Source organism: the organism of the source record quoted next, unplaced genomic scaffold (assembly GCF_019419815.1).
Source record: "Pyrus x bretschneideri cultivar Hongxiangsu unplaced genomic scaffold, Pyrus_bretschneideri_v1 Contig1, whole genome shotgun sequence".
NCBI classification, from domain to species: Eukaryota; Viridiplantae; Streptophyta; class Magnoliopsida; order Rosales; family Rosaceae; genus Pyrus; species Pyrus x bretschneideri.
Window position 1 is genome coordinate 14,185,317 of NW_025999390.1, and position 11,942 is coordinate 14,197,258.

At 34.0% G+C, this 11,942-nt stretch overlaps 1 protein-coding gene across 1 annotated transcript; it reads right to left on the bottom strand.

Annotated features, from left to right (window-relative positions):
- On the bottom strand, window positions 1–3,679 carry PME4 (pectinesterase/pectinesterase inhibitor PPE8B). The gene is made up of 3 exons (XM_009361399.3): window positions 3,020–3,679; window positions 1,577–2,098; window positions 1–772 (listed from the first exon to the last, which is right to left on the bottom strand). Exons 1-3 carry the CDS (start codon window positions 3,327–3,329, stop codon window positions 75–77), a joined length of 1,530 nt encoding a protein of 509 aa, XP_009359674.1. The 5' UTR covers window positions 3,330–3,679; the 3' UTR covers window positions 1–74.
- Between the last annotated feature and the right edge of the window lie 8,263 nt (window positions 3,680–11,942).

Here is an 11,942-nt window from a genome sequence, read left to right on the forward strand (position 1 = left end):
AAAAAAAAAACAAAATTGATTGAAGAAGATATACTTAGGTACAAGATTGAAATTACACACAACTGCTTAAATCCTCAAGCCCCAAGTCCTGCAGTATATTTGACACCAGTAGTAGGCAACCACAGGTCGCCTTCAATAAATTGGGCTACAGTATAGTTCTGGACTTGAGTAGACTCATTAAACACTCGGTAGCCGGGCCATTTGACTCGGCTTTCGAGCCCCGCTCCGGGCCCATAATTTATGTACTCCCCATAAGACAATGTGCTCAAAGCAAAATCCGCATTCCACTCGAGCCACCCCTCAGGCCTTATGGCATTGCTCAAGAAGGACTGCATTATTACAGTTCTTGAATACAGCTTCCAAGGCCTACCAAGGTAAGTAGAAGTTGAGTTGACAAAGGGTAACAAGTCTGCATCTGCAGTTATGTTGCAGAACTGGATTGAGATTCCGGTCGGCTCGTTCGGGTCCTTCCGGCCCTGGGCCGTGACGCTGTTCTTCTGATTTGGTAGGCCTTTTTTGGCTAGGATCTGGCAGTTTTGGAACACAACAGTTGCATCACCAAAAATGAAGTCAACTGTGCCACTTATTTTGCAATCTCTGTAAAACTGGCGCATTGCGTGTGCGTAGAGTGTGTCTTGGTAGCCTCTTATTTGGCATCTGTAGAACACCGATAGGTCGGAATCCGATCTTAGGGCAACTGCCTGGTGCTTCTCTGGCCCTGCCGTGTTCTCGAACGTTAGGTCTCTTGCTATGAACCCTCTACCACTCACAGCTGAAGACATAGTTCCATGAAAACAAGATCAGTTTTCATAACATGAATGGTTGAATACAAATTCCTAATAACAGAAGGAGTAAATCACAACAATAGTCCTAAACTTATACTCATGTTTCACTTTTGCCGTTCAACTCAATTTTTAAATTTTGTAGTTCGTCAGTTGCGTCATCTATCTACTTAAGTCATGCCGGACTTAAATGTAAAACGGTAAGTGGGACACATAACACAATTGGAAAACGTAGAATTGAATTACATAAGTTTAACAATTATAACATCAATGTTACCAACAGAGATGCATCGGTTGTATATAACCTATTTGCCATGGCGATATTATTAAGGAAAGACTTACACACAAGCAATGCACACAAAATCTGATGGCAAAATAATGAATTGTTATGGTCATGATGTAAGACTATCCAAGGTGATGCTCTGCTAGGTGAGACCAAGAAATTAAGTATGCTAACATGTATTGGGACCATGTACTTTCCTCTCGTACCTCCCACCTACCATTTATTAAGGTGAACATTATTGAATTGGTTGGGATCCCATTTAAGATTCCAATAGTCTTAGAATAGAATACCAGGATAAAGCCAAAAAAAAAAAAAAAAAAAAATCTAAGATACTTTATGTAAAAAGAAAAAGTTTAGGGTGAAAAATCCGAAAAAAATAAAATAAAATAAAACTACGCTCTTTACATACAAATAACACTTTGAATTGTGTACATATTTTCATGTGTTAAGTTGTGATTTGCAAGTAAGAAGGAAAGGGCAGTGTAGGGAAAATTATTGAACAGATGCTTACCAAATGTTGCGGATCGAAATGTGGTCCAACCATCGACAAAATTTCGACTTCCAGAGATTATAGTAGCATCCATACCATCTCCAATCATCATTAGGTTCCATTTTTTCTTCTTGATCTCCACATTCTCTTTGTAAGTGCCTCTCTTGATGTATATAACGTAGCGGGTCATGCTTTCATCCGGCGCTGCTAACACAGCATCCGTGACATTTGTGAAATTCCCGGTACCATCTTGGGCTACAACTGCATCCACATTGACACCACCGGCTTGTAGAAGTTTTCGATCTTCAGCTTTAACCCACGAAGGGATTTCGCCATTAGGCCCGTGGTGATCGGTATTAGGTTGCACTTGGGTGAGGAGGCCTTGGACTAAAGAGGTAACTTGGTTGAGGCCAGTTGTGACCAACCCTTTGACAATGCTGTTGGTGCCTTCGAACCCATCACTGCATGTGTCCTGGTTAACTAGTGCAGCGCTCAACCATGTCCTCAGATCAGAACTTAGTTTCCCTGTGCTGTTATCTTTGCCTAAAAAAAGTACAAATTGGTGCCTTTTTTGTTAATTGGTTGACATGAAAATTCAATCTTATAATATGAAATTGGATTACAAATTGCCAGTCTGCAGACCAATTTTATGTCTATTGGACTTGAGTCGAAAAGCAACTCTATTATCAAAGGCTACTGATTTTTTAATAGAGCAATATTCTAATCAGTCTAATCTAAATTATTGGGATAGAGATTTGAACTTCGAGTGTGAAGAGAAACTACGATGCTCTAGTTAATATGCCAATATGTGATTAAGGCCGTGGATGCAACTAAAATCATAATCTATTCAGTTTGAAGTGTAGATGACTAAACGACGAGTGCCAATCAAATCTATATTATTGGGAGAGAGCCTTGAATTTCGAGTGTGAAGAGAAAGTACAATGCTCTAGTCAATATGCCAATATGTGATTAAGGCCGTGGATGCAACTAAAATCATAATCTATTTAGTTTGAAGTGTAGATGACTAAACGACGAGTGCCAATCAAATCTATATTATTGGGAGAGAGCCTTGAATTTCGAGTGTGAAAAGAAAGTACAATGCTCTAGTCAATATGCCAATATGTGATTAAGGTCGTGGATACAACTAAAATCATAATCTATTCTGTTTAAAGTGTAGATGGCTAATCCACGAGTGCCAAATTAATGTGTGTCTTGCATGCAAAGCTTGTCGGAAATTGCAGAGGAAATAATTTTATATTTTATTTAGCTTAGATTTCAATCCACCCCTTGACTTCATGAACCAGAATCTAAACTACCCAAAACAAGTCAACGGCTAAGGAAAATGTCACATAAACAAAAAGATCCAAAATTAATAACAGACTTAAGCACTTAACTTAAGGGATTAAAGGGAATATTTTTATTTTTTTATTGAAGAGGGAATTTTTTCTGTTATGTTGTAGTTACCTTCCGGGTTCTGGGAAGCAGAGAGAGACCAGTTCAGCTCATCAGCAGTGAAGTCAAGCAAATCGAGGCAGTCGGAAATGGCGTTGGAAAGGTGAAAATCGCCGAAAGCTGTTGCAAACTGAGAGAGTATGGAGGCCACTTGCTGCACAGCACCAATGGTGTCCCTCAAGGAACCTGCAAATTCGGATGCAGGCACTTTCAAGCACTCTGACCGTATGTCATTTGTGATGCTGCAGCTAGCAAAAGGGATTCTGCTTTTGGAGCAGGCACACAATAAGACTAGCAAAAAAAGCAGCTTCCCAGAAGCCATTTACCAAAAAAAGTGCTTAATGACGAAGACCTACTAAATTGTGTGCGACTAACAAATAAATATGAAAGTGGAGGAGGAGACTATTTAAGGCAAAGAGAGGATTGGGTTGATTGAGCAGAAGAGGTTGGATGGGCAGGTGAGGGAATTTAAGAGAGCCGGTGCATCATGGTTGATGCGGCATACGACTCAGTAGTCGTGCTGATTGCAGGTTGGGGAAGCAGGCTTCAAGACCATATTATATACAGATAGAAAGCGGTATCTTCTAGAGTTGTTCGCGGCCCTCATGTCAAATACAAGCTGCTGTTAGATACAAACAGAGCACACAGCGCGCAAAAAAAAGTTTATTCACAAGCATTTCGACGAATATTGATGGGTTTGTTATCGTTAGCCAAACTAATTTTTATACATGTCAATATATATTGACATATACCAAAGTAATATAATGAGTGATATAGAGAGAATTTGTCAATTGCTGTTAACGTAATCTGTCGAGATATGTCTAACATATATTACATCAAACACTTGGTGACATAAAAAGGACATGTATCAGATTGGATTGTCCTTAAAAAACATTCTCATGTATATTTTCTGAACTCTAAGATGGTCATGGGACAACCTTGGTCCCTAATTCCATCCACTCCTGATAAATCGACATAACAATGTTTGAAACTTCTAGCTAAACAATGGTATGAATTAAAACAATTATCTTTTTACCGAGTTGTATTGCTTTCAAACCCCTGTAATGTTACGTGATAGAAACAATCACCCGTAAATTAATTTTGTTTATCATATCAATTTTTTGCTTAGCAAATTATACGACAGTGTTTCGTTTGTTCAAAAGTAGAAACAGTCCATGTGTCGGCAGGCCCTACGGTACAGTTAGGATTTCATTCTCTAATTGAAAAAACCCACATGCAAATGAAATCTAAGTAATAATTCGCCATGATTTAATATTTAGCAGTGGTCACTTGTACGACTAATTAATCACGTCCCATCCGAATGTCCCATAAATTCATTTACGCGGTACTGGATTTTTAGTAGGATCCATTTATGCATGTTATTCAGTAAGAGCAACTTCACCGATGTCTTGAGTTCAATGGACCGGCGATAAAAATAACTCAATAGCCTTAGTAATCTGCTCCAGTCCATGCGGGCAATGGGGCACGGGGGAAGCCCAAGTGAGAGGCCGACTCGAATTAATGGCCCGAGAGCCTGAGGCCACATGAAGCAAGGCTAACGTCAGGATGACATCAACCACATTATAAAATTAATAAAAAAAAAAAAGTAAAAAAATCAATAAAAAATTAATTTAAAATGTAAACAATTAATAAAAAAAATCAGAAAATTTTTAAAATAAAAAAAAAAGATTTAATTTTTCTATAACTATCTTATCATTATGTTCCACCTTACACTACAATTTTATATTTTCTTAAATACTTTGGGTTGTAATCTCTTATTTAATGAAACGTGGTACAACAATACCGATTAAAAATTATATCCGAAATTTTGAAATAAAATTATTTTATAAAATAAAATTACTAATATTTTATGGCCTATTGTCATGGCTATTCAATTTAGAGGTAGAGATGCAAAAGACAATTATTGTTCATTACAAGCAGTTACTGTTCATTAAGGGATTCAATAGTGAGTTGCCCTAGGGGGTCTTTGCAACACTGGAATTACTCTAATTGTGCTCTTAGGAAATGAGCATGATAAGAGAAAAACGTGTATGATACAAATATATCGTTAGGATAACATATCGTGTTAATAATGTAATAATACTTAAAAAAAATAATATTTCGTTGCAGCATGTCTCATGATAATAATGTAATAATACTTAAAAGAATATTTTAGAAAACTTATATATATATATTTACATTTTTGGTAAGAACGCCACTAAAGCAGCATACCCATATCATATAAGTAGTGTTTGAAATTTCTTCCATAAAATTAGAGAAAGATATGGAAATGAAAAATGAAGTCTAAACTTCACTATATGTTGGAAAAACTCTTAAACTTCAACTAAAATCGACAGATTTTATCAATATTTCCGACATATCGGTAAGGTAAATTATACAAAATTACCTCAGCTATAGGTCAAACCACAATCTCATACCTCATGTTTTAAGCATTACAATGTCATACCTCAATTTATGAATTCGTTGCAATGTTAGAATTTCATTAAATTTTCTATCAATTTGACTATTAAATAACGATGTGACAGGGGTGTGACCCACTCCTTCCCCAATTCAAATAAAAAATTAATTAATTTTTAATAAATTTTTAATTTAACTATTAAATTTAATTTTAAAAAAGCCTCACGCTCACGAGAAATTTTTCCAGTTCCAGCTCCACTACCCTTCTCCCTTTCCGTCGTCGCTGCAACTAGATAGACTGATAGCCTCCCTCCGGTGGAAATCGTAACCATCGTCAAAGTCAAGCCCTCAAAAATGTATTTTTTTTTTTCCTTTCCTTTCTAATTGTCATCTTCAATGGAATCAATTCACGTTCTAATGCTTAAACCCATCAGTTTTCTTTGTAATTTTCTTAGGGTTTTCATCTTTCTTTTTCGATTTATTTCGTCAAAATTGAAATGGATTTTGAGGGCTTGATTTTTCTTTTTCAAAAGTCAGTGATCTCTTGAGTTCATCTTCCTTCTTCTCTCTAATTCTGTTTCTGCTAGTTCAATTTGTAGGATTTAATTTAAGGTTTTAAGTTGGAGAATTTAATTTAAGAAAAATTAGTGAAAAATACTTGAAAACTTTAAATTTTAACGAAAATGATAAAAATGTGTTATAAGTGAATAGTACGGAACTTTTCGTTAAAATTCTTTTAATTTAAGATTTTCAGTTGCAGGGCTTGGTATGAACGACAATTAGGGAGAATTTAATTTAAGGTTAAATTTGATTGCTGGTCCACTTCATGATTCCCCCATGGGATTGGGACTCGATCGAACAGAGAGTGGCGAAGGTTTTGTGGAAACGATTGAGGAACAGGGACGATGGAATCGAAGCTGGGTTTAATTGAGCTGTTGTTCATCAGCTGTTATTCGCTCCGGGTGGGTGAGGAAGAGATTTTTTTTTTTAATTAATTTTAAATATTAAATAAAGAATTTATTAATAATTAATTAAGTTTTTATTTGAATTGGGAAAGTAGTGGGTCATACTTCTATCACATCATCATTTAACAGTCAAATTGACAGAAAATTTAACGAATGTCTGACATTGCAACGAATTCATAAATTGAGGTATGTTATTGAAATGTTTAAAACATGATGCATGAGATTGTGGTTCAACTCATAATTGAAGTAGTTTTGTGTAATTTACTCTATCGATTATATATTGACAACAGTCATACGAACTCTAAAGTTTCATTTTAAATTCTTTCATGTTTTTTTACAAATTTTCATCATTTTTATTAAAATGCAACCGATAACAATACATTCATCGATATTTACACAAATTTAGATATCGATATTTAAATCAATGCACATGAGTCAGTCTCGTTATTTGGAGGCCACCACATGCAAATTACCTGTCTTTCTACGCACCCTCTCCTTTTCCAAGACAAATTTTGGATTAATTGTGATAATTAACATACTGCATTGCCGGTGCGCCACGTGTACACATATCTCTTTTCCAGATTTCTGCACCTTCTAAAGTCAATTTGTTATGCTGGCTTACCCCAGAATATATTATTTTCCAATGTTTTATAAGGGAATGAAGAGTTCTTTTCTTCTTCTTTATTTTTTTATCGACAGAATTCTTTTCTTTTTGAATTATGATATTCTGTCCACCATATGCAAGTCTACGCACATTATTTATGATATGTAATGTTTCCTAGACGTATATTGATAGGTTGCTTTCACAATATTCTACAAATTTTCTTAATATCACTTTTTAGATGCTTTGGCATATATTCATATCTGTTGATATGTGTACATAATTTGATTGACGACAACAAGCCTATCAAGTGTTTGATGAAATGCCTTGATGAAGAAATTAAATTTTTTTTTGCATGTTTCGCACTTTGTTTCTCTATAAAAAAACTTACCCATGAACGTTAATGTCTCCCAAAGTTCAAATGCTCAATCCGTCACTGCATATCATAATCGTAATTAAAAAAAATGAAAAGAAACATCAAGATCATTGTAAAGTATATGTATGGTGATGGAAATAATAGCAGGGTTATTGAATGAGCTAATGAAGAAGCCATATAAAGGCACATGCATCTATGAAATTATGAATTAGACAATTCTAAAGCAAGAAAGGAACATTTTCTCTCTCTCTCTCTCTCTCTCTCTCTCTTCTATCTTTTTCCTTTTCATAAATCCTCTTGATAAGTACCACCAACCTAACAAGTAAAAACTCAGATCCCAATTTCCAAAAAAAACAAAAAAAAAAGGAGGAGAATATTAATGTTCTTGGATCAATATTGATGCATGTAGGATCAAAATCATCCGCATTAAAAACAAATTCAAAGTTTGGAAAATTTGAAAGTTATCATCAATTCCATTTTGGTAGAACAGGTGATCAAATTCAATGAAATTCTAGAACACAATTAATACAAAGTATAATATACATATATATGTGTGCGCGCGTGCGCAACTACTAAAGAAGTGTGTATCTCGGCATACAGATTTGTCTCATTTTCTTGTTTGTTTTTCTAAATTTTGTTATGTTGCTCGATTTGTTTTGCAGTTATACTTTTAGGTTCAGCTTTAGAGGGGTAAGGTTTCATGTCCCCCTCCTTCCTCTTTTTCTTGTATCTTTATTATTTTTGTTTTTAGAGGGATAAAATTTATGTCCCCCTTCTCTTTCATGTAATTTTTTTTATCATTTTTTCTTGTATTATGAGGGGTTGGGTTTGTGTCCTCCATGACTAGATGTAACTTTTTTTCTGTTATCAATAAAGTTTCACTCGTACCGTTAAGGTTTTCTAAAAAAAAAGTGTGGATCCAATTGACTCATCATAATACATGCTAATGTGACAATCACATCAACACATAATTACACTAATTCACGTATTATGATATAGATGGATTAAAAAGTTGATATGTATTGTACTTAAGGCCTAATATTATAAATATATCACTGTTACAAATTAAGATACAAGTGAATTTGTAATACTAGATGGAGGAGCAACAGTTACACTGAAATCTTTGCTGTGTTTGGCATGAACTCCAATTTTACTGTTGAAAATGAAAAATAAAGGGAGTTTTAACAAAAAATTCATGGTACTGTTTACTTTAAAGAAAAATCATATTTTTATACTAAAAAATCAATTCTGGTACTATTCACTTTACTCTTTATTTTGTCCTTATCATTAAAACTTAAAGTTTTCAAACCCTTTTAATTAGTTTTCTTAAAAATAAATGTTTTTTCTGGGCAGTCAAGCAAGTCACAGATGCGGATGAAATAAAAGTGCCATGTTATGAATTAAAGGAAATGGAATCTAATACTTGCAGCAATTCAGTCAACTCTAGATGGAAAGTCCTTTTCCAAAAAGCAATAAAGGCCGAAGAAGAATGGCATATGAATGAGCTTTAAAGAAGAAAAGGGCAGATACGCAAAAATAAAACGCGATTTACAGCTTGCGTTTGATTGGACTTTACTCAAACTTGCTTTTGCGTTTGGAGAAGCATCATGTCAAAAAACGCGCTTCTCAGCTTATGGTATTGGGGTGCCTACATATTATTAGGATTATCTTCCATCGTCTTTCCATCTTCTTTCATTCCTTCATTTTACATTCTTTATTTTGTCTTTTTTTTTTCTATAAAAAATTTATATACGATATTAACATGACTTAATCTTGATTGTTCAAATAAAAAAAAAGGAAAGAAAAAAGAAAAAAAAAAAAAAAGAGAATCTTAGTCCACATAATATTTGCATGTCGTTATTGAATCTGTTGGCTACAGTATAGATCTATTAATTATACCGTCGCATACACGTTGGATCTATTTGAATGTCATTATCTCTTGAAGTTTCTTTCTAACAAGAAATTATTTTAAAAAAAAAATTCTCTCTAATTGTATAATAACATATGACATACTTATTTATATTTCGAGTACACTATAAAATCTCTCATTTCTGATGTACCTTAGTAATTAAGTTTAAGGATCGATGTGATCAATGCCCTTGTATCATAGTTTTCAATTCAATGTCATACATATAATTGTTTTTAGGATTCGAAACTAGCATAATAATTTAAGAAAGGGAAGAGATTCGAACTCGAAACGCATAGACAAAAACTCATCACCATATCAAAACCAGCATCTTGGACCACATGCTTGTTAGTCCTAAAATTGACTTGGGTTATGAATAAAAGTACCTAGTAGAGGTCCAAGTTTCCAAACTTTCATGCGTATTAAGAATTGTATGTATTAGGAAGGTAGATTTATTATGTCCCCATCATTGAATTTGTGAACAAAAAGACGGTGTCGGGCTTGTCATGCCGACCGGCCAGTAGACTTGATGCACAATGTAGGCTACCATGTTCCGTATTCCTCACAACTTTCATGTGCAATAAACTGTTGGCTAATAAAGTTATCAAGGAAGAACAACTGTATATGATATGGAGGTGGGGGTGGGGGCCGCACTACAGGTTCACTAGAGATTTTTTAAATTTTACTGTGACAAGAGCACGTCAGGTACATTAAGTATAATAATACGATTGGTTAGAAATTTGAAAAAGAAAAATTTTCAACCACTTATATTATGATACTTAATGTATAAAATTGGTTTTTAGCACATCGAAAATTTTCTCCATCTCAACTGCTAAATCAATCGACTGTGGGATTGTTGGTTGAATGTTTATGGAGAGAATCTTTGCTTTCTCTTTTATGCAATTTGTCGGATCATCTTTGGAATTGCAATATTGCGCTTTCGTGTTTTATTCCTGCGCATTGTAGTACTATTCCTTTCCTGTCCTCCTACGTCTCTTTAATAATGTAGCTGAATAGCGAACTGATCAAATTATTAGATGGATTTAGATGATCCCAATAGGTTTTGAGACTGAAAATATTTTGTTTTTCTTGTCTTTCGATAAACGAGGTTCCAACTTATTGACTTCTTTTAATTTTTTTTTTTTTTTTTAAAAGAAGGACCTTTATGGTACAAGCTCATTAGTAAAGAAAATCATTACTTGAAGATTTTAAGTCGTCTTATATCCACTTCATTCATCTCATATCATTTGAACTGAGACTCCTAGTCTCCTTTCGAGTTCAAAATATAAAATAGAACTAGTATATGCCCACATATAAAGTGTGTGTGAATTTTTTTTTAATTAGAAATGATAAAATCACCTGTAGGTGAAACTTAAACAAAAACATCAAAATTTTATTTTGTGAAATTACATTACTGCCTTAACTTTTTGTTGTGGTAGAAGACAAAAATGTCTGTTCACCCTCTTTTGGTTGACAAAAAAGTTCATTAATTAGTAGTTTAGATACGTAATGGTTGTCCCTGACCTAAAATTTTATTAGGGCCTTTCTTTCTTTGCAATCTCGACGTAGACTATTTAGGTTTTAGGATTTAGATCATCTCCAACCGAAGGGTCCAGAGGGCCAGAGGCCCAAAAATAGCCCGAAAACCGTCTCCAACCGAGGGCTAGGCCAGAGGGCTGTGGAATCTAAGAGGGCCCCACGAAATTGAAGAGGGCTAGAGGGCTGGAGGGCTGGCTGCATGACCGACAGGAATACGTTGCTATTATTTAGTGTAAATGTATTATTGTCGGTTATAGCTGACAGTAATACATTTATACTAAATAATAGCAATGTATTCTTGTCGGTTATAACCGACAGGAATGCTTTGATTATTATTATTATTTTTTTACTGTTTTAGTATTTTTTTTATTTACAAAATTTTTCCTGTAACTTCTATTTTTCATATTTTTTTAAATTCTATTTTTTTCTATAACTTTTATTTTACAAAATTTGTTTCATATATTTTTTTAAATTCTATTTTTTCCTATAACTTCTATTTCACAAAATTTGTTTCATTTTATTTTAAATTCTATTTTTTTTTCCTATAACTTCTATTTCACAAAATTTGTTTCATATTTTTTTTAATTCTATTTTTTTCCTATAACTTCCTAAGCCATTATACAACATTAAATTAAATTAAGTAACATGAAACAACATTAAACAATATGAAATTACATTAAATTACATTAACCAACATAAAAATTATACTACATAAAAAAAAACATTTAACAACATGAAACTTAAACAATATTTAAGTTGTAGTTTTTAAATAATAAATTATATTTGACCCTATAGCCCTCGGTTGGAGACGGTTTTTTGTGATAGGGCTAAAACAAGCCCTTTGGTCCTTTGGCCCTCGATTGGAGACGGAAGCAAATATGGTCATGTACTGTTCATTAAAATATTAATATCTTGAAGAATCTTGGGGGGCCAGATGGCTAAAACGAGCCCTCTGGCCAGCCATCAGTTGGAGATGGCCTGAAAGGGCCCCACGGAATCGAAGAGGGCTAGAGGGCTGGCCATTTTTTTTTTTTTTGCTTATGTTGGATTTCTTGTCGGTATAACCAACAGGAATTCTTTAAATATTTTTTTAACAGTTTTATTATTATTTTTTATTTACAAAAATTTCC

Excerpts from the sequence above, each read along its gene's own strand:
- PME4 (XM_009361399.3), bottom strand. The coding sequence starts at position 3,329 with ATGGCTTCTGGGAAGCTGCTTTTTTTGCTAGTCTTATTGTGTGCCTGC. Across the intron at positions 2,099-3,019 it reads TGCTTCCCAGAACCCGGAAG|GCAAAGATAACAGCACAGGG; the intron begins GTAACTACAACA and ends TACTTTTTTTAG. Across the intron at positions 773-1,576 it reads ATTTCGATCCGCAACATTTG|CTGTGAGTGGTAGAGGGTTC; the intron begins GTAAGCATCTGT and ends CTATGTCTTCAG.